The sequence below is a fragment of the Typopeltis vanoorti genome, chromosome 8 (genome assembly GCF_054136105.1).
Source record: "Typopeltis vanoorti isolate ZY-2024b chromosome 8, IOZ_Tvanoo_1.0, whole genome shotgun sequence".
Classification (NCBI taxonomy): Eukaryota; Metazoa; Arthropoda; class Arachnida; order Uropygi; family Thelyphonidae; genus Typopeltis; species Typopeltis vanoorti.
In genome coordinates, this window is record NC_143556.1 from 76,160,209 (window position 1) to 76,182,231 (window position 22,023).

At 34.9% G+C, this 22,023-nt stretch overlaps 1 protein-coding gene across 3 annotated transcripts in view; it reads left to right on the forward strand.

Annotated features, from left to right (window-relative positions):
- The first annotated feature begins 11,923 nt into the window (after window positions 1-11,923).
- The window catches only part of xit (ALG6/ALG8 family glucosyltransferase xit), a 152,925-nt gene continuing 142,825 nt past the window's right edge, over window positions 11,924-22,023 (forward strand). Inside the window, exon 1 of one of the 3 annotated variants that reach the window (XM_090397289.1) lies at window positions 11,924-12,030. In XM_090397289.1, the coding sequence (XP_090253415.1) occupies window positions 11,933-12,030 (98 nt within the window). In that variant the 5' untranslated portion in view covers window positions 11,924-11,932. Of the gene's footprint in view, window positions 12,031-14,561; window positions 14,600-22,023 lie in introns of those variants that run through there. The other 2 variants (XM_090397292.1, XM_090397291.1) reach the window with 2 other exon arrangements.

Below are 22,023 nucleotides of genomic sequence, written 5' to 3' on the forward strand. Positions count from 1 at the left end.
AAGTGCTCTTGATTTTTTTTTTTTTAATTAGATATAACTCATTAAATCTGGTCGGAATAAAAGTGATTGGTTGATAATATTCAACTTAGAAGCATTTTTTCCCTCTTTTTTTACGTAACCAATATCTTTAATATGTTTGATTTACATTGCTTTCAAACTTTAATATTTTGCAAGCATCTTAGAAAGAGGAAATCAAAAATGAATGTAATAAATATTTAAAGATCATTACCATTATTAAGCGAGGGTTCGTTTTTATCTGGTGAAAAAACGATCATAGAGTTCATTCGTAACATTACTCACTGTAATAAAGAAATAATAATTTAATTAATTCTGCATAATTGAGTATACATCGCTTGCAATGTTATCTTAATGGAAAGATTTTTTCCTCACACAAATTTCATACGACTAGTGGAAACAGTCCTGCAGATCTTCTTTCGGACCTCTTGAAGGTCTTCCATTGTATCATTCTTCATCTTCCGTGATAATAAAAAGTTATTCCTTCAAGATCTCTCGCTTTGTGAAATGTAACAAACCCTAAGTAAATGGTGAGAGGGATTGCAAAACAAATTTCCTGCATATAACTTTGGCTTGAATCTTGATATCCTATGTATATGTACAAAAACGAATGCAATTTCAATCTTTTTCTCACCTATCTTGCAAATTAAGTATAATTAAATAGTCTCCCCCCCCGGGAGAAATTTGTTCTGTCAAGATAACTCAGAGCGAGAAAGAGGTGCGCGCTAACATTTGAGTATAATCTTAGGAGGATGTTCAAGTCTTAGATCGATGTAACTGAAAATTAGGTATTTTAACACTGAGTTAATTATGCGAGAATTAGAATTTCACATACACTTCTAAGGAATTCGTACCCTCCACTCACTTAAATATGTCACTTAAAGAAGTTTTTTTTTTTAATTTATTTACATAGACTTCAATATCAACTTGTTACGTATTTATGAAACTTCTGTGGTGCATTTTAATGATTGATTGAGGATTTATGATATTAAATTATTGCAGATAAATCTATATATATTTCAAAAATTTAATGTCGGATCGACTTTTCTAGAGATCGTATCAACAAATGAATCCTACCAGAGAAACATGCTACTGTATACAAAATGTTCTGTCCATTAGATACACTTACCTAACAGCAAGTAACACTCCCTTTAAGTCTTAAAAAGGGCCTCATTTCTTCAAAGCATGGGCTACATATGATGCAGACGGTATTTTAAAGGGATGATGGCCATTATTAAATCAATCTCATGCTCCTGGAACTATTCCCAAACAATCTGTACCTAGATAGTGTACATTGAAAGTATTCCCAAACAATCTATACTTAGTGTAAATTGAAAGTAAACCCTTTGTTAGCATAAAGGGATGCACCTAATCTACAATCATGTTTAAGATGGCTGCACCATTGGGACTCTGGTCCACCAGTGTTAGGAAAACTAATATGAATCAATCAAATATTCCTCTTCGCAGTATGCAATGTTGTCACCTGGCATGACGAGAATCATTGATTCATTCAGTTTTCCGAACAACTGGAATTGATTCATTAAACTTCTTTAGACTACAAAACCTCTTTCCATTCCCCAAGTGCCAGCCTTACTATTGTCACACCCACTGTAATCGTGGCCGTTGATTTCAGTTAACAGCAGGGAAACTCAGTTGAGTGTTTTTGCCACTACATCCAGTCGGTGAACATGCGGAACATGACACATCCCATATGTTCCTTTGCAGTGTGGTAATGTCATTTGACTATATAATTCTAGTAATCTCCCGTTTATCTCTCACCTCAACAAGTAGAGAGAATGATATTGGCTAAATGTTTACCGATTATTATCATTTTCGGTAAATTTGGTATACAAATACATACTGTCATGTATGCATAGGATAATAGTGAGAGTTTTCCCTTGATATCCGTACCAGCATATGTGACTACTGCTATCATACTATTCTAAAAAGTCACTTCGGTTTGAGATATTGGCCAATCACTTGAACTACGCAAGAACTCACACACCCAATCCGTCGGTATCCGCTTACTATTATAGAATGTAACGGACATGGGATTGTTTTGACAAAGCGATGAACACCACGGATGGCGGTTAGTATTACTTAAGGTGTAACAGGCAATAATAGTTAGTAGGTAGAATTACCTAATAAACCGGAAATACTCAACGAACAATATAGTGGCTCCCATGATACATAATGGGAGCCACTAAATGAAATTAGTACATTTTATTTAGGCATGCATAAATGTTAAGTAACAAAATCGAGTGTAATGTACTGGAAAACATCATAAAAATTGTTTTTTGTGATGGTTTTACTATGCGGAGTGAAGTTCATTCCCTCCAGAACATTGTCTCCGCGGCAGTCATGAGGGCATCTCAAAATTTGCAATCGGAATGTTCCTCGCGCCCTGGACGGCTTTTCAACTTAAGGATAGATGGTCTTATAAACAGCTGAAAAAGTGTGCCACCCCAAAAACTGGATTTTTCGTTCCGCCAAACAGTATTTTAGTTATTATTCTTTCCCTCCTTAGACGATTTTCTACCTTTAACCGCAACCGTATCGAGGATAGGGTAGTAAGTCCTATTTCTCCCGGTATGCCTATATCTGTAAATGCGTGTGTTCACCGGCCGGTTTGTCTGTTCTGTGGGACGAAAAAACCGAGTTTCCGGTTAAAAAGAAGTCCCTACCTCCGTATGAGACTGGCTAACTCACCTTTTAGTTGAAAGAAACCAGATAAAGATTCCTCAGGTCACTGATGGGAATCGAACCTAGGTCTTTGTCTATATTGATTGAGCTACAGAAGCTGGAGTATTTTGGTACACAAACAAATTTATATGTCTGAGCTTATTACGGAGTATGCTTCTTAAACCGTCTTCTTCTAAAATATACCCAAAACATAGAAGTTGCTACACATGCGCAGTCAACGAGGATAAGGTTAGCCTTAACCTCACATTAACTTGCTCATCGCATGAGGTGGGCAGTTTAGATAATTTCACTGATGTTTTTTTTTTTTTTTTTTTTTTTTGAACCTCTGCTCTCTGTAATAATTTTTGTTATCTTTGACAAAATAACTGATATTAAAAGTATTTTTATGGTGATCTCTGACATAAATTTCTAAGCAGTGGCGGATTAAGGATAGTTGGGCCTCCTAGGCAAATTATATTTTGGGGTCCCCAAAAAATACCTCGAAGCTGTCAGCAGCGCCGTGTGCCGACATTGGTAATGAGGTTTAATTTAAAGTGCAGATAACGGGCGCTGTTTAAAATACAAAATACGAAGCTTGTCAACTAGCGCCAACATTGGTATTGCGGCATTATTTAAAGCGATAGTGCGCGCTGTTCAAAATACGTATTAAAACGTAATAATTGCTTTGAAAAAATGTTCGCTTAAAAGAATCAAGATTTTTATGATGTTTACTGAAAACATCATAAAAATAAGAGGCCACAGGCTTGGGGTCCCCAAAGCCTGGGGCCTCTAGGCACGTGTCTCATTGCCTTAATGGGTGATCCGCCACTGCTTCTAAGGTGGGTGGATGATTGGAAAGATAAGAAGAAAAAGGAAGAAACTTCTTAACATAGATTTAAAATAACTAGCTATTGTTTGGTTTCGCTGACATCCTGATAAGATAATCGACATATAACAAGGGCCTAAATTAGGAGAGAAGAGTGCTGCGATATACACTTGGACAAGTAAAGAAAGTGCGTTTCGTAATCGCATTCTTGTATAGAGTGACGTCATTTATTATCACTGAATTTATTAAACTAAACCTAAGAGCAGATTTTGGCTCATATATTGTAATCAGATAATTCTGTTTTACTTAAGGTCATTTCATTGAAACCAAAACTGAGGTGACTGGACAAATTTTAGTAGAAAATTTAAATATTAAATTTATTAAATTCGATATTTATTCGGTCTATTAAAGAGCGTATTGGTAACCAGCTAACAGGCTATGTTGAAATTCCACATAGGTAAGTGGGATGTCTGTGAATTGCTTTGAGTAGTAGATGAATTTCACTTCCCAGTATAGGATCACAACCCTACTTCATAAAGGTCTGAAGTGACTTGAAAAAAAAAAAAAAAAAAAAGTACATACAATAATATACTAGTTATGCTATTTCGGAACACTAGATGGCGACAGTTCTCGGCAATAACCTTGGGTCACATCAGATACAAAGCAAACTCAGCTACAGAGATGAGAAACTTGAATATTAGCCACAAACTAATTTCAAATAATAATAATAATAAATAAATAAATAAAGCAGAGATGAATGAGCATTACTTACTCCTTTAGAGAAAAAAGGCATTAAATGGGGTCTTATCAAGGCTCTATCGAGCCTTGATAAGACCCCATCTAGACTACTGTGCTCAGATTTGGTCACCTAGGTTTCTTCTTGATGGAGAGGAGGTGGAGAGGATCCAGAGGCGAGTGACCAAGATGATAGCAGGTCTGTGGAATGAACCGTATGAGAACAGGTTGAGGATTTGTGGGTTGTAAAAATTGGTTGATAGGCGGAGGAGGGGAGATATGATTGAGACATTCAAATTACTGAAGGGTTTCTATAAAATTAATTCAGAAGATATTTTTGAGAACAGGGCTGGTTGTGGGAGGACTAGGGGACATCCATGGAAACTGGGCAAAAGTGTGGTTAGTAAAGGTGTTAGAGCTGGGTTCTTTACTTTTAGAGTAGTGAATGAGTGGAATGCGCTCCCTGAGTCTGTAGTGGATGCTGTGACAGTGAATGAGTTTAAGGCGAGGTATGATAGATACTGTATGAATGTCAGATAGTTGTGATGAATATGATTTGGGGCCTCCCTCGATGAGTCTAATGACTCCCTGGAGTTGCCCGTAATAATAATAGTAATAGTAATAATAATAATAATTACATTAAAACAATACGTTTTAAAGGTTTATCAAGAAAATGTGAATGGAATGCTGTCTCAGGAAATTAATTTTTTCAGGAAATTTCTTTTAATATTAATATATTGTATATTAATTAATGAATATTGTATATTAATATACTATGTTAATTAATAAAATTAGAATATAAAAATAATACAATATTTCATATTTTTATATTATTTTCACTAAATATTGTACTGATTAGCTACAAAGAAATATGAAAAGAACAGGTAAAAGTTCTACAAAAACAGATAGAGAGGCATTCTAGAAGAGAGAGAGAGAGAGAGAGAGAGAGAGAGAGAGAGAGAGAGAGAGAGAGAGAGAGAGAGAGAGAGAATATGTAAAATTTTCTGGAAAAACAATGTCCCATAATCAATACAAAATAAATAAATAACTTGATGAAGGTATGATTATTATGCACTCGTGAAAATTTTAAACGAATATATAAATTTTATTAATTGCACGAATAGCCTGCAATGATTAATTTGTTGGAACCGCCGCCATTGCAATCAAGGATCTCAAAAGATGATGTTGAACGCATCCAGTTGTACAACGTTTTGATGAACTATACCGCTATTGCAGATTATTTATACTCTAACAGCAGTAAATCATTGCTGTAAACAGTTACAACGAATGTTGTGCAGCAAGAATAAAGTGAATGTGTGTGTGGGGGGGGGGCTTCTCTGAGCAGTTTGTTCTGTGCTATTTGAAATGATAACTTGAAAAAGTCATTAAGATTCGTTTTACAGTAAAGCTGTTTCAAGATTCCTTTGAAATATTTTGAACAGTCAACATTAGTAAAAGCAATTGTCATCACGTGTAAGAAAAAAGGAAGAGGAAAAAAAAAAAAAGAGAATTAGGGAGATCCAGTAGAACTTCAAGAGCATGCTGATTGTTTGCTTTTACTTTGCTCAACTTCCGAATACTTTGCTGAGTATTAAAAAGTAATACATTTTAATACAGTATTTTGATTATATTCGCTTTTTTTTTTCACTTAATCCAAATATATATCGCTAGGATGTTTAGAAGGCAATGTCTCGCATCCGGTATTGATCACGAAGCGGAGGAAAAGACTTTCCTCTCATATCCAGAAATAATTCGCTTTCCTTATGATAAATATCTTTAAGCATCTTCTTGCGATAATTAACCAGTTAACCAATGTCAAACGTCTGTATGACAGAAGACATCAAAAAAAGGAAAGAGATAAAAGACAAAAATAAAAATAAAAAACTCTACTAAATCTTCATATTTTCATTTCATTTCATTTGCTCGTATTCTGCTCTTAAAAGAGTCACTCTGGAAGAATTACCAACAAATAAAGAAATAACTCTACTAGTGTCTTTCATTCAAAGGAGTAGGAAGAACTCCTTAAGTTCTAACGTTTGAAAACCAGATGGCAGTCGTCTCCACTCTTAATTATCACAAGCTAAAATCAGAGCTAAACACAATTTGCAGTTTAGGAATGGCAAAATACGGATGAAAACTTCCATCTCTTAATAATCCTAATCTTAACGGTCATGTATCATTTATTTCAAAGTGTGACTTCTACAGTCTATTTTTCTGAGTTGCTACGTTTAAAACGGAGTTTCTGGGGAAAAAAAAAAAAAAAAATATATATATATATATATATATAATGACAAAGAACATTCAAAACAAATACTATGAGCATCACAACTTGCATATGCAAATATTTAGAAAATATCTGTGTAAGTCTTGATATCGAGTACAGTGCAAAACATGCAGCACATCATATATGGTAATAAAAGATATGATGTGCTACATGTTCTGCACTGCACTCGTGCACAGAGCAGCAGGAAAACGCCCTGGGAGGCTACCGACACTCACTGACCGAGATCGACGAGCACTGTCTCGGAATATTCGAGCATCCCATACGTCATCAGAGACGGACGCGTAGTCACCCTGAAAAATGCTGCAGGGACAACTGTCAGCAGAGAATTGGATTCCTTAGGTCAGCGCTTCCCAAACTGTGGGCCGCGGCCCCCTTGGGGGCCGTAGGTTTTGTTGAGGGGGGCCGTGAAATAATGAAAACAAATTTAAAATGTTTTAAGACTAAGTAGATTTTTTTTTATTTTAAAAGAAACGTGTTTAACTTTTATTATTTCTTTTTTGCTATTTTTTATATTTTAATGGAAAAATTCACACATTGGTGTTGGTTCACAAACTTTGCTTCCTGCGTATTTCGGCGCTTAATGAATATTAGTAAATATTGCTTATTCATATGTTTCATTTCAAAGCAGTGGTTAATTGTATTTACTTCGAATGCTCTCCAGGGAAGCTCCAAATCTTCCTGTCACTTTCATCATGCGTTCGTAATCAGGGACTGTTGATATTGACTTTATATACATATCAAAACTCGTTTTATATTATCACTGTCATCCGAGCTAGCTTTCTGTTACCAATAAAAGTTTCGCATATACTTCACACATGAAAAAAAGCTTAAACAATTTCATGTGGGGAGATAGTAACTCGCTTGCAGTGGTAAACAACACCCCTCCCTAACAGCCACTATACCGCAGAGGCAATAAAAACAAGTACTTTTATTATGCCAGTGATTAAGGTATGAGGAGTCTGTGTAATATATTTCTCAACAAATAGTGCAATTAGAGACAACCGGGATAAAAACACACTAATTAATGAATCACATGTCCCCTCATACAGAAATTATGCTGTATAGACTGAAACAAAACCATATGTTGCATGGGCAAACACAGGATCTAACTAAAAACTATTGTTATTAATTAGATCTGTCTGAGTTCGCGTTCCCAAGGCTGCAATAAAATTCAACCGAACGTGTTAAAATTCGTAAAAGTGTTAAAACTAAGTAATATATATATATATATATATATATATATATATAATGAATGTTATGGCAGTTTCACATATGGAATTCGGTTGAAGAGAGTTAGCATTTCAACTCAATTGTCATCTATGCTTTTATCTTTCGGTTGCGCGATCTTTGGTTATCGCACCAATCATATGCACGTTTTAATACCTTGTCTTTGCTGTCTGTTTCGCGTTAGGCTTAATTACCGTAAAGGGAGAAAAATCACAAAAGAGAAAAATATTCCTGGTCCCGGGATTCCCTTATTCAGGTAATATTCACTAATTTCATTTAATCAGTCTGTGGTGTGCCAGTATCGGTAAGGTGATATTATTTGATCTATTCTACGTTAAAAAAATTTAACCCTGAGATGGATAAGTAGCTGATAAAAATTTAAAAAAATTACCGCGAACAATCAGAAGAAGCAGAAACAGACTAAAAAAAAAAAAAAAAAAACGACAGTATTTCATATTTTACCAGAACAGCCCGCATCGTCTTCAGAACCAAACGGTAAGAGGCAAAAAATATAATATATGCATTTAATTTTTGCAATATTCGCTGTGTATGTTTCGTATTGAATATAAATACAACAAATATTATAATAATATATCTCTCTATTACGATTTTTTTTCGAGGGGGGGGGGGCCGTGAAATATTTTAATTTTTGCAAAGGGGGCCCTGACATCTAGAAGTTTGGGAAGCACTGCCTTAGGTTACCGTGGCAGAGCTGTTGCGACACTCCCCCACCCAATGCCAACGCCAAATGACGTTTGTAACGGTGTCTTTCACACCGCAGATGATTGAAAAAGGGGTTCTGTGGAGCGACGAATCAATCAATTTCAAACACGAAATTGGTCGTGTTTGGATCTGGAAATTATTCAGTTGCATGGGACTTGGTTCATTGGTGGACGTGCCCCAAAAAACCATGACGTCTGAAAGATACCTAAACAACCTCATGCTTTCGCACTGTGGAAGTATTTCTGCCCTTGTGGTTCAGCACAACAATGCTCCATGCGTGTCCGAGACTGGTTTCCACAAAACAACGTTGAAGTGTTGGACTGGCCGGCTCAGAGTCCAAACCTCAATCCCAATGAACATCTTTGAGACGAATTAGAACGCCGAGTTCGCTCCAGACCACAGCGGCCGTCATCAACATCAGCAATGAGATAAATTCACGCAAGGAATGAAAGAATATGTTTGTTGCGACGTATAAGAAATTGGTTGAAAGCATGTCCCGAAGAGTAGTTGCTGTTATTCAGACCAAAGGTGGTGCTACTTGGTATACTAGAAATGTAATTAAAACGCTTTTTTTTTTAAACCACAACTAGGTGTCAAATACTTTTATCAACATTATGTATGTTTCTTCTGTTTCTTCCAAAACGTTTGGGCTATAAGAGCTCTGCCTACTCCTTTAAATAATAAAAAGCATTAGAAAATTTGTTTTCATTTTAAACAGAATATAATTATTCTATATCTTCTAATGCCTATAATTCCCTAAAAGGAGTAGGTTTAACCCTGGCTTACTTTTTGAAATGGGTGGAGAGAGTAGCCCCATCTTTAGCCATCACGAAAAACTGAGCCTATGTCTATGATTTTGAGAGCATCGGGAGAGATTATTTGCCATACAATGACCACCATTATGTCATCCAAAACCTTAGCATTTGTATTTTTACGTGTAATAATGTGAATTTTAAGGTCAATTTTTCAGACCTATGAATATAAAAACACGATTTTCCAGGAGAAAATCTCCTACTTGCCTATTCCAAAGATTGACTAACTCAGGAATCGAAAAAAGGCCTAGAAAATCTTCATCTGAACAGTTTCTACCTGCAGTCTTTTAGACATAATTATATCTGTTTAAATAATTGTATATCTATTTAAAACTAGCTTTTAAAATCATTTTAAAAAATCACTGTGCATGAAGGGAATCCAAAAAAAAAAAAAAAAAAAAGTAAATAACTAGTCAATCCTGCGCTCACTTATGGTCTTGTAAGTTAGACTTACGAAAGCAGCATGAAAAAAGATTTTCATGTTGCTTTCGCAAGTCCTGCACTCCTGTTGTTAAACCAAATATCTGTTTAACAAAGTACACGGACGTTTGATAAAAAAAAAAAAAATTCCTTCTGCCTTATCTTATCATTGCTGCCTAACGTTTGGGAAAGTCATGCCTCAGCAGACCTAGTTTGTGGATGTGTTTGATAAGTGAGGTCACTCAGCAGAAACCACATCAGTGATAGCAAAGTGTTATCCAAGGAGTGTTCTTCTCTTAGGGAATGAATGGAAATCCGAAGTGTTCACGTCTCCACAAACTCGTAAAGCGCTGTGAATGTCAGTTGTTTCACGAAAGATTTCAGTTTTCATGTACTGAACCTAGTCATTGCATGATATCCGACTTAAATCAGATTCTTCCTCGGTTCTGAAGACTTAGTTTGCGAATAGAAAACGAGAACATAATGTTTATCCCAAATGGCATGAAAGTGGTAACTATTACATCATCCCACTAATCATGCGTGCGCAGTATGCAGACCTTTTGAAATAACTCTCGTAGAAATTAAATTTCCTAAAGAACATATACATAATTATAGATGGGGGAGAAAGAGTGAGAGATGTAATTATTATTACGTGACACCTCCAAGGACTCTTCGTGGGGAACACATTGCTCCACAACAACTTACCGTCTCAGATACTTAATAATCCAACTACAAGGCACGCACGCATGCACGCACACACACACACACACACAGCGTCGAAGGAAGAATCCTAAAAGACAGATATTGGAATAAAAATCATAGAAGGAAAATACTGGAAGACTAACAAGAGATGGCAAGTGATCGTTACAAGCCAGAGAAGATGGGTAATTAACTGATAACAATGTATTTGAAAGCTGGTAGGGACTTGAGTAGATTGAATGAAGAGTGAACCTGGGACTCATTGTGGTACCATGCAATAATAATATACAGCATATATATATATATATATATATATATATTATTTATTATTATTTTTTTTTTATTTGAAGTATTTCAGAACAACACCAGTAGTGGAGTAAATTTCAGTAATGGAAGAAGCGATAGAGAAATATTTATGTTTCCTGATTTGTAAATATCATTTACTTCCAAGTTTTACTAATGCCATTTATTTCAAAATTTGAATTTGAATTATAATTTTTAAAATAGTTGTTTAAAAGAATTTTTAGCAGAGTTGTTTACTCGAAACAACAACAATAAGTATTATTATTGTTGTTGTTGTTGTTGTTGTACGAGCACCTCCATGGAGTCTGACGACTCATCGTGGGAGCCCCCAACTAGCAACACAGTATCTGTCATACCTCTCCTCGAACCCACACACACAAAACCCTTTACAATTGACTCTGGCAATTCATGGCTATATTCTCCAACCAAAAAATCTAGTCCCCACACTCTTATTAACCACATTCATGCTCATCTTCCAAGGATGCTCTCTTGTTCTGCTACCCTTCTCCTCTAGTCAAGTGGATCAATCCTAATAAAACTAAATGTTTCCGTCAAGTCTCTTTTTTCACAATATCGAGATTCAACACAAAAATTCACAATATCATTATGTTCTGATATTTTAAGGGAACTGTCGTTTACGTCCCCCACCCCCATTTGATCCGCCTGGCAACACCGAAGCACTTTTTTTTTCTTTATTAAAAGCACCGAACCTGGGTGTTTTTACAATTGTGATATTATTAGCCGCCGTTCATAGTCTATTAATACAGTATATTAATATAATTTTTATTAAATATCGATGTGAACTGCAGATCCATCCCACTATTCCCTTTAAACAAGTGCTATTTGGTTAGTTTCAGTAGTACACTTTATATGGAAAGTTAATTTATTATGAAATGCATATTAATTAGTCATATGAAAAATGAAACTAATTAAATGAAACTTTTATTATCATTTTGATGATCGTTTATGACGAAAAATTTTATTTTATCTAGAAGTAATTTCTTTTCAGTATACTTAGATACAACAGAATACTGTACTGCATAACATGACAAAAATAGTGCTCTCACTTAGGGTCTTACCTCCACAGCCGTTTACTTCTCGCAGGGTGATGACCAGGAATATAGACTAATTTGAACAGTCAGGAACAGTTACACGTTTGTGCTTTACAGCCAATCGTGGATCGACAGTTTGGCGCGGGAGTGTAATATGGCGTCCTTCCTTCACCATGCTCGGGGATTTTCGACAAATTTTTGGACAATCGTTGCTGTGGTATCGTGTGTGAAGTTTCTTTTAATACCAGCATAGTATGTATAATATAATATTTATCATTTTAGTAGTTTAATTTTAGTGTAAACCAGCTAATTGAATAGAACAGTATATTTAACATAAGCCATGTGGGCGGTATAAGTTTGATTTCTGAAATCGGAGAATTAACACATTGACATAGTCCTCTTTGTATATAGGATTCATTTCATAATAAATAAAATATTTAAAAGTGGTTTGCATTTTAAAATCTTTTTTTCACTTGTATATGTGCATCAAAATATTGGAAAGTATTGCTAACATTGATTTCAAGTTATCCTGAATTACGTATTACATTCTTTTAAGATGCATGAGCTTTAAAAGATAAATATACATTTTTCATGGTACATTACTGTTTTGTTTTTGTTGGAAGAAATTTAAACATTATTTACTCTGGAATCAATATGATGCATATTATCATAGCAACATTTTAATTGACTACTCGCAGGTTAGTGAAGAGCATGATTAAATTCGCTACGGAACCCGGCCCCGGAAATGTTACTCTCGTACACGAGATGAGAGCATGTGCAAACTGTAGTTTTAGTTTCCTACATAAAATTACTAATATTTTTGTTTATATTTCGAAATCAGTTCGGCATTTGGTTAAAGTGTTATCACCATATACTTAATAGATAACTATGCTTTGATGTATATGTGTAGTTTAAAAAAAAAAAGACTTTTTTTCTCTACAATAATCCGAGTTAATTATCATAAAACTGGTAAAAATTCGGTAAACTTTTGTTTCCTTCGTTTGGTTACTTAATGATGACCGATGAACCTCATTATATATTATAAGTTAATTTAGAAAAATGGCAGGTGACCCTATTATTCGTATAGGACAGCTGTCGATATCAATAACGGAACAATTATCCATTGCAGTTTTAAGAGGTGGGGTTAAATTAAAATTAGAGGGGAAATAGTTTGAGTTAGTAAAATACTAATTGCAGTCGGTACTTAACCGAAGCCGTTGCTATTTACATTGAAAATGCATAACAAGTTTGAGCGCGGTTAGTAGTTGGAAGGGGACCAGTCGTTCGATACTGTTGGCACACTCTCCCTCGATGAGTCTTTGGACTCCCTGGAGGTGTCAAATAATAATATAGAGAGAAACTGGTATATACTGTGTGCGTGTGTAAATTCGTTCTTTCCCTTTGGGAACCGACCGGTCTCTGATCCTTGCTTAAAGACGTAAGTTTGAATAGGCGTCGAATTGTGTGAATAATTTTGAAATATTTGAGTCGTTTAATATTAATATATTTTTATTAAAGAATTTAATACAGTCATTATTGTTCAAGTATATGCTAATATTCTAGGTTTTTTCTTCCTCATTTGCATTCGTTTTAACAGTTTCGCATTGCCCTAGTCCTAATTGATTTTTTTAAATTCTAGCTGATCTTTTTTTTTTTCTTCAGCCAGCCTATTTAAATTCCTTGACAAGGCACTGGTCCACAGCCCTTCACTCCTGACAATGCATTTTGCCATAACCAAAAATTGAAAGTTTAACCTCCATTGAGAAAGTCAGCTGGATATTATTTATACAATGAAACCTGTGGTGAATTCATACAAAATTGTGTAAAATAATCTCTTTATATATGTTTTTTTTAATTTAATTTAATTTAATTTTTTTTCCAGTTATGTTTTAATTTACTTCTATAACATATTGAGATTCCATTGTAATCATGCACCCTAACTGTATGTTGTTCCTAGTATTGTTTGAATTACTGTACTGAGGATGTCCCAAGATACTTGGGATGAAATATTTACGTATTAAAACTTATCACTGTGGTTAGTATGTGTGTTTTTTAGCTGGATATTATTTACCAAGGCATTCAAATTCTATAAATAAGTCAGTTATTTGCAGATAGTTTTAATAAGAAGTTATTCACTCTTTTAATATAATACATGAAGTGGCCAAGGTTCAAGTAACAACTGAACGGTAAACATCCATTTACATTGTCTTCAAACCTATTGAACTTAATTCTTCTACCTGTCTGTTTGACTGATTCCTATTTTCTTCTCTTGTCTTCGCATGGCAGTGATGCAGACTTTCATGTGTGAAGTTCATATTAGAAGGGAATACAACGGAAAAATACAAAATGAGAAAATATGGTTTTCTTATTTTGTATTTCTCAGTTTCTCTGAGTAGTGCATATGAAATAAATATTTGAATAAAAATAATGCTGACCTTTTTCATTTTTTTTTTACATAGCAAAGTGTTTACATAGCAACACTGAACCTTTCATGATTTTAGGTCAGTAGTAAAAAGCCTTAGATTCAATTCTAATCATTTGGGGCAGAATTTTATTAGGCCTTTTTTTTTTTCAGGCACTTTATTAGTCATTTTTAACTTTGGAAGTGGCTGAAAAACCTTCACCAAAGGAAATCTCCCATTCCTAGAAGAAACTTGGATTTTAAACAGTAGCTTAGAAGGATCGACTGTAGAGCCCATACAATATTCATAGAGTAATAAAGATTAGAAATACTACTAGACATCTGCAGTTGTCTGCCATATTGTCTCTTCACCATCTCATCTGACATGCTGGTTGAGATGACTTCCAATGATGTTGAAAAGTGAGCAGGCAGCTAATTTCCAGAACAGTTTATTTTTATGACTCCCACCATGGAAAGTTGTAAACTATAGTATATTAGTATCCTGGTGGGATTAAGAATTTTTTTCTATTTTTATTAATTTTGCATATTTTTTTAATTTATTTTTTACATAATCTGGAAACCCTTCTCTAGACTCCAAACATGGAACGTTTTCAAGCCTCCAGTGAGCAAGAGCAGTGGTCTCACATGAGCAATGAAATTTATCACTCACCTAAAGCCAACTGCAAACATTCATGCCTACATGATTCACACTTGTAGCCTGTTTTTGGAGAGCAGTTGTTCTAATTTTCAAGCCGGTACTTAGGACTGAAAGTGTTCTCTGTCCTTTATGAAATAAAAAGTCATAAAGGACAGAGATTGTTTTTTTTAATGTTATCAGAATTTTCAAAGGAACAGTGACCCTACAGTAAATATTGTACATGACTCTCTTGATTAGAAAAAATGGGCTATCATGTTACTAAAATACAACTCCATTTATTATGAGAGTGTGCACCAGTAAACAGCCACATATAAAGAGGCAGTTCCATTTGAATTTGGCATTCTTGATTCAGCTCATCTTTTTTTTTTTTGTAGCACCTGATCATGTCATTTTCATTATTACATACTGGGATATTTGCATTTAATGATACAAGCAAAAATTAATATAAGGGATGATTTTATATATTTTCCAGGGTTTGACACTACTTGCAAAAATATTTTAGCACTGTTTTTCTGTTCTTGAGATTTGTTTGTGCCTCTGCTAATGATAACACAGCAGTTACTAAGATATGTAAGACTGATAATCTTATTGCTACTGCTGTATCTAAACCATGCTGCAATTGGGTGGAGGTGAAACAGTGATAATGAAACTGAAATAGTGAATGTGAACAATAAAAATGAATGGTCTTATAATGGAACATATAGCTGTGAAACTAAAAGGTGTTAATTTTTTTTTAAAAAGAAATTCCTGCAACAGCAAACAGCGTAGATCTAAGAATGAAACAGATAACTTTTTTTTCCTTTCCAAAAGTAACAGAATTGAGATGAATAAAATTAACAACACACTTTTATAGTCTATTATGAATGCAAGTGCTAAAAATTTATGATGTAATTTTAACACTACTTTATTTCAAATTTATTTTAAAATTTAAGTTATCATACATTGGATTTAACAGACTTCACTTATAATGGATTATTGTGAACATTTCCAAGTGATAAAACATATAAACATATTATCAATGAACAAAGGGTTTTTTTTTTTAATTTTTTTTTTATTTATTTTACGAATTGATTTCTGAACTGGATTTATTTACTGGTAATTAATTTTTAATTCTCTGGACTCTCGTTGTTAATTCATATAGTCACAAATCTATAATTTGTGAATCTCTGTTTTGTGTCTTCATTCACCATCAAATTTCTGATATATATACCCTCAAAGGATATACAGGATATTATGATAGTAAAACAATAAAAGGTTATATCATTACTAACCTTGTATTGATAGTTTTCTTTCAAACGAATCTCTTATTTCTTACGACTGTATATTGTTAAATCTTATATTTCAGACTTCTGAGGCACTTCATACTGTATCAGTCCACCTAAATCTTGTTCTTCCTCTGGGAATTTAAAATCCCCTTCTTTCAACCTCCTCTAGCCCAAGGTTTCCTTGCCCCATCTAATAATGTTCATCTGCTGCATTTGCCATTTTCCAAACTCAGATAATTACTCAACCTCTTCACATTCTTCTCCATGAAACTTGACCATCTACAATCAAGCTATTCAAAGAATGAGGTCAACTTCCTAGGTGATCTCAACATCCATAATTCCATCTGGCTTTCCTTTTCCAACACCAACCAAGCTGGATGAGAGGAAGAAATTTTTGCTATAAGTAATCATCTATCGCAAATCATTCAGCTACGTGCATAAATTCCTGACAACCCTCTTCACTTACCCCATACTTCGGATCTCTCTTTTTAACCAGTTCTCCCTCCTGATATTCCATAGCAGTCGCCTCCCTCTCTCAGTAACTTAGACCACAATCTTGTACAAGTCTCCTCTCTTACAGAATAAATACTCTTCCTCAAGCTACTCCTAACGTGCATCCTCTGGCACTTCAAAGGCACTAAATGGGATGACCTCCAGAACTTCCACCTCTTACTCTCATCCTGATGGCACCACTGTTACTTCATCTAAAGATAAAGCTAAACTCCTAGCATGACTCTTTTCTTCAAACTCCTGCATTGATGACCAAGGGACATCACCACTAGCATACCATACTTGAAGCACTGTATGCCTCCTGTAGTTTATTGACAAAAAGACATCAGAAAATTATTAAGTAACTGGGACACAAAAAAGTCTCCTGGTCCTAATGGCATCTTTCTATTTGTTTGCAAACATTCTGCTCCTGAGCTAACACCCATCCTATATTATCTCTCTACAATCTATTATACATAATAGGTACTTATCCCAACATGTGAAAGAAATCTTGTATCCATTCTGTTCCAAAAAAGGGAGATAGAAGTCTTCTGACATTGCCATTACCTCAGTCCACTCCAAAATAATGGAGAAAAAAAGTCATCAATTGCCAGTTTCTCTACTACCTAGTGGCCCAGCAATCAGCTACCACCAGTATGGATTCCCCATTCAAGATCCACTGCTGACCTCTTAGCTACTCCCCCCCCTTCCAATGGACATGTGCAATGGAAAGGTTTGGTGCTCAACTTGTACTGTCACAATTCGTATTTCCAGAGCTTTCAATCATGTTTCGCATCATGGCCTGCTAAACAAAATGTCATCCTTTAGTTTATCTGCCACCCTATGTAATTTGGTTGCTAGCTTCCTCTCTGGTCATCCACTGCATGTCATTGATGGTTTCCTCTCTTCAAGCTTCACCACCAATGCAGTAGCATCTCAGGGCTCTGTCCTGTTACTTACCTACCCTCTTTCTCGTGTATTAAATGACCTACTCCCAATCACCACCAATCATTTTCACAGGTCTGCAGGTGATAGTACTCGCCATTTATCCTATTCATTTGACAAACCACACAGTGCACAGATATCACGAGCATCTACAACTAGTGCTGTAAACACTGATCTATGTACTATCCTTAACATGTTCGCTGCCATGCTCCTCGGGCATAGTTTGTTATTGCATGCCAAGCACTTTCACTTCTACAAGGTCAATACAAGTTATTTCATAGCTGGCTTATCAGACAGAATTTTGTTTCATATGCCAACTACGTGTAATCTCGTATCCCCCCCTCCCACCTATGTCACCCCTAACACATGCGCTGATGACTATGTAACTTGGGTTCATAGTCAGTGACGTTCAGCATTCAGTGCAGTAAGGTTTATTGCATCTAGCCTTACAATTATTTAAAATTATCTAAATAGAAACCTTCAATTACACCATGGTCAGTACAAAAAAGCTTATCGATGAAGAATTAGAAGCTTACGCTAATATGAGCGATGATGAATGGAATGAATTATTTGGTTCCGATTCCGAAGATGATTATAATCCTACAGATTATAGTCATCTAGCGATGACTCAGATGATGATATATCATATATAAATATATGTATATGTTGAAAAAACTTCAAAAATTTTGTTTTATTTGCATTAATAAATACACAGTTTATGCAACAATACCTCTTATAATATACTATACTTTTGCTGAAATTATTTTCCTTCTACCAAGCCCCCAGATGTGCTCTCCGCTTTATTCACAAGCCAAAGGTCCAAATTAACGTGCTTATACTACGGGTTAACTCGTGCTTGGCATAGGAGGTCGGTAGTCGACATACAAGTATATTCGTAATTGGCAGCGAATGTGTTAAATGTGGCAAGGACAATCTTGTGATGTTCATTGCTACCAAAACAACAATCTTGCCTCTTTTCTCACAAAAGAAATCTCAGCTCGCATTCCCTTACCTTCAGTAACACACGTCACCAGACAAGATTGATCTCGCTTGCTCTCTCTGTGCATGCATATGCTTGGACTAACATTCACCTCCAGCCTCTCCTGGAACAAAAGCATCTGGACAACATTTGCCTCAGCAGATCTTGTTCAGATGATAGGCATTCTGTTTTGCTGAAGATGCTATTTTGCACCTAACCTTAACATCATATAAATCCCAAATCTGGCCATGCTTAGAGTACTGCTCACATATTTGGTGTGGAACACCTAAAACTTTTCTAAAAATTTCTTGACACTGACCAGAGGAAAGCAATTTGGCTCATAGATGATCCCTTTCTTAGAGATTCCTTTCAATCTCTATCTCACAGATACAGCGTTTCAGCTCTGTCTATTCTATGGGTATTGATCAACTGAACTGGCAACATCATTCCTCTACTTTCTGCTACATTTGTTAATACAAGAGCAGCAGCTGCCCAGCACCCCTTTGCTGTGTAACTACATTCACACCAAACCAGTTTTTCTTCTTCCTCTTTCATTCCATCTACCTCATCATATCCCCATTTCGTTAGCAGCAGTTGAGTACATAAGCCTGTTTATCCTTTATATAAAACACTTGGTTTAGTTTGTCTAATGTGCTCTTTAATGCTATTTACAATGTCTTGTATGCTAGAAATTACTTTGATATAAGGATGATTTTAATATAAAGAGGTGAGGTGGATAGAACCCCCCCATCTCAGAGGACTCCTGATCATCTTCAGCAGATGTAGATGGAATTGTTACTTTTTTTAAGTTTGATGCAATAGGACAGTGTTTCTCAAAGTGTGGTATGCGGACCCCTGGGGGTCCGCGAAAGGTCTTCAGGGGGTCTGTGGCAATTTTCGGCTATGCATCATTAACGCATGGAATAAAATTTAAGTTTGAGATCGTAAAATGTTCCTATTGTATCACTGAATAAGGTACAGAGACATCTGCAGGCTGTGTAATATGTTTCTCAACAAACAGTGCAATTAGAGACAACTGGATAAAAATGGCACTAACTAATGAATCGCATGACCCCCTCCCACATAAAATGCTGTATAGTAGACAATCAAAACCATATGGTGCACTGGCAACATATGGTTTTATTTGAGTGAATGTGTTAAAACTAAGAAATATATAGTGAATGTCTTTCAGATATTATATAAGGAATTCGGTTGAAGAGAATTAGCATTTCAACTGAACTGTCGGCTTGCCTTTGTCAATTAGTAGCGTGATCTTTTGTTAATACTGCACCAATCATATGAACGTCTTCGTAGCTGCTTTATCTCTACTGGCCTACCATTGCTGTCTGTTTCGAGTTCTGCTTTCACTAGCCATTTGTTGAAGAACTGTTCATTAAATACGGTAATTTTTTTTAGCTTTCAAATTCTTAAATATGGATCACTGGTTAAAGACTGGATTTTTAAAATGCGCAAAAGAGAGGAACATAGTAGATACAAGTAGCTGTCAGCAACAAGAAAATGTTGATATTGTATCTGGATCAAGTGAAATTGATAAGTGTGTGTTGTCTGACATCTCTAAAGAACCAACTAGGAAGATGAGAAAACTTCGTAAGTACGATATAAATTACTTGAAATGTGGATTTTCATGAACGGGAAATGAAGAGGAACCTATTCCATTATGTGTAATTTGCGGTGAAACTTTAAAAAATGAAAGCACGAAACCATGTAATTTAAATCGCCATTTTGAATCGAAACATAATGAATGCTAGGACAAACCTGTCGAATTTTTTCAAAATAAACTAAAAAATTTAAAAGAATCTCAAAAGGTGATGTCGATTGTGTCAGGAGGTGAAAACATGAAGGCTTTAGAAGCTTCATATCTTCTGTCGCTATTAATGGTGCAGCGGAAGCAATTGGTGAAACTTTGGTCAAGCCTGCAGCAAAAATAATAGCAGAAATTATGATTGGAGATAATGCAAAAAGATCTTTTGATCGGATTTGCCTTTCAAATAGTACCGTTCGTTGAAGAATCACTGAAATGGCTGAAAATATAAAACAAACATTGTTATATGATATACGTAAGAGTCGTTATTATGCGTTGCAGGTAGATGAATCCACCGACATTACAAATTTTGCAAATCTTCTAGTGTTCGTTAGGTATGAAAAAAAATCAAAAAAATTCATGACGACATTTTATATTGCCAACTCTTGCCAGAACATACAACAGGAGAAGAAATATTCAACAGTATAAATACCTTTATGCATCAAAACAAGTTTGATTGGAAAAGTTGTGTTTGAATAAGCATGGACAGAGCGAAATCCATGGTCGAATCTAAAAAAAGGGCTTGTTTCAAGGATTCAAGCTGTTGCACCAAATGCAAAGTCGACATACTGCTGCATACACAGGGAGGCTTTGGCTACACATGTCTACAGACCTAAGAAAAGTTCTTGATGGAGCTGTAAAAATCATAAATTATATTAAAGGCCGTCCTCTAAATGCCAGATTTTTCTCTCAACTTTGCAAAAAAATGGGAAGCAACTTTACACAACTTCTTTTTCATACTGATGTTTGTTGACTTTCTCGTGGAAAAGTCCTTACTTGTTTATTTGAACTTCGGAATGAACTAAAAGTTTTTCTTGATGAAAAGTTTGAATTGAAAAAGCATTTACATAATTGGAAATGGCCCAGTCAATTAGCATACCTGTCAGATATATTTACTGTATTAAATAGGCTTAATTTATCTTTACAAGGCAAGGAAATTTCTATATTTTATGTCCAAGATAAAGTGAACACCACGTTGGCAAAAATGAAGTTATGGCAAAAGCGGGTTGGTAATGGAGAATTTGACGAGTTTCCATCGCTTCACGAATTGCTCACAAGTTCAAATGAACAAATTGATGATGATGTGAAAATTACTATCATGCAGCATTTAAAAAGCTTACAAATGAATCTAGAAAAGTATTTCCTTGAATTGGACATTAATATTGAGTGAATAAGATTCCCTTTCAATAAAAACAAATTTATGCCAAAGGGTCTATCGTCAATAGAAGAACAACAACTTTTAGAACTAGCTTCTGATGGTTTCCTAAAAAATAAATACAGCAAGAATACATTATCATCATTTTGGCTACAAATACAGATTGAATTTTCTGAATTAATAGATAAAGCTCTAAGGTTAATTTTTCTATTTCCAAGTTCATATCTGTGCATAGTTGGATTTTTGGCCCTTGTAGATATTAAGACGAAGAAGAGGAATCACATTATAGATGTCGAACCGCATCTGAGATTGAAATTAACAACTATAGAGCCAAATTTTGCTAAAATTTTATCTCACCATAAGCAATTTCACTCCTCTCATTAATAATAAATTATTTCAACTAAGTAAAACTTTATAGTATCTTTATAAAGTTTGTTCTGTTAAAAATAAATCATATTTTTTGTTTACATGAACATATAAATTCAAATAAAATAGATATTTAATTTTTTAATATTTTAAATTAATTTTAA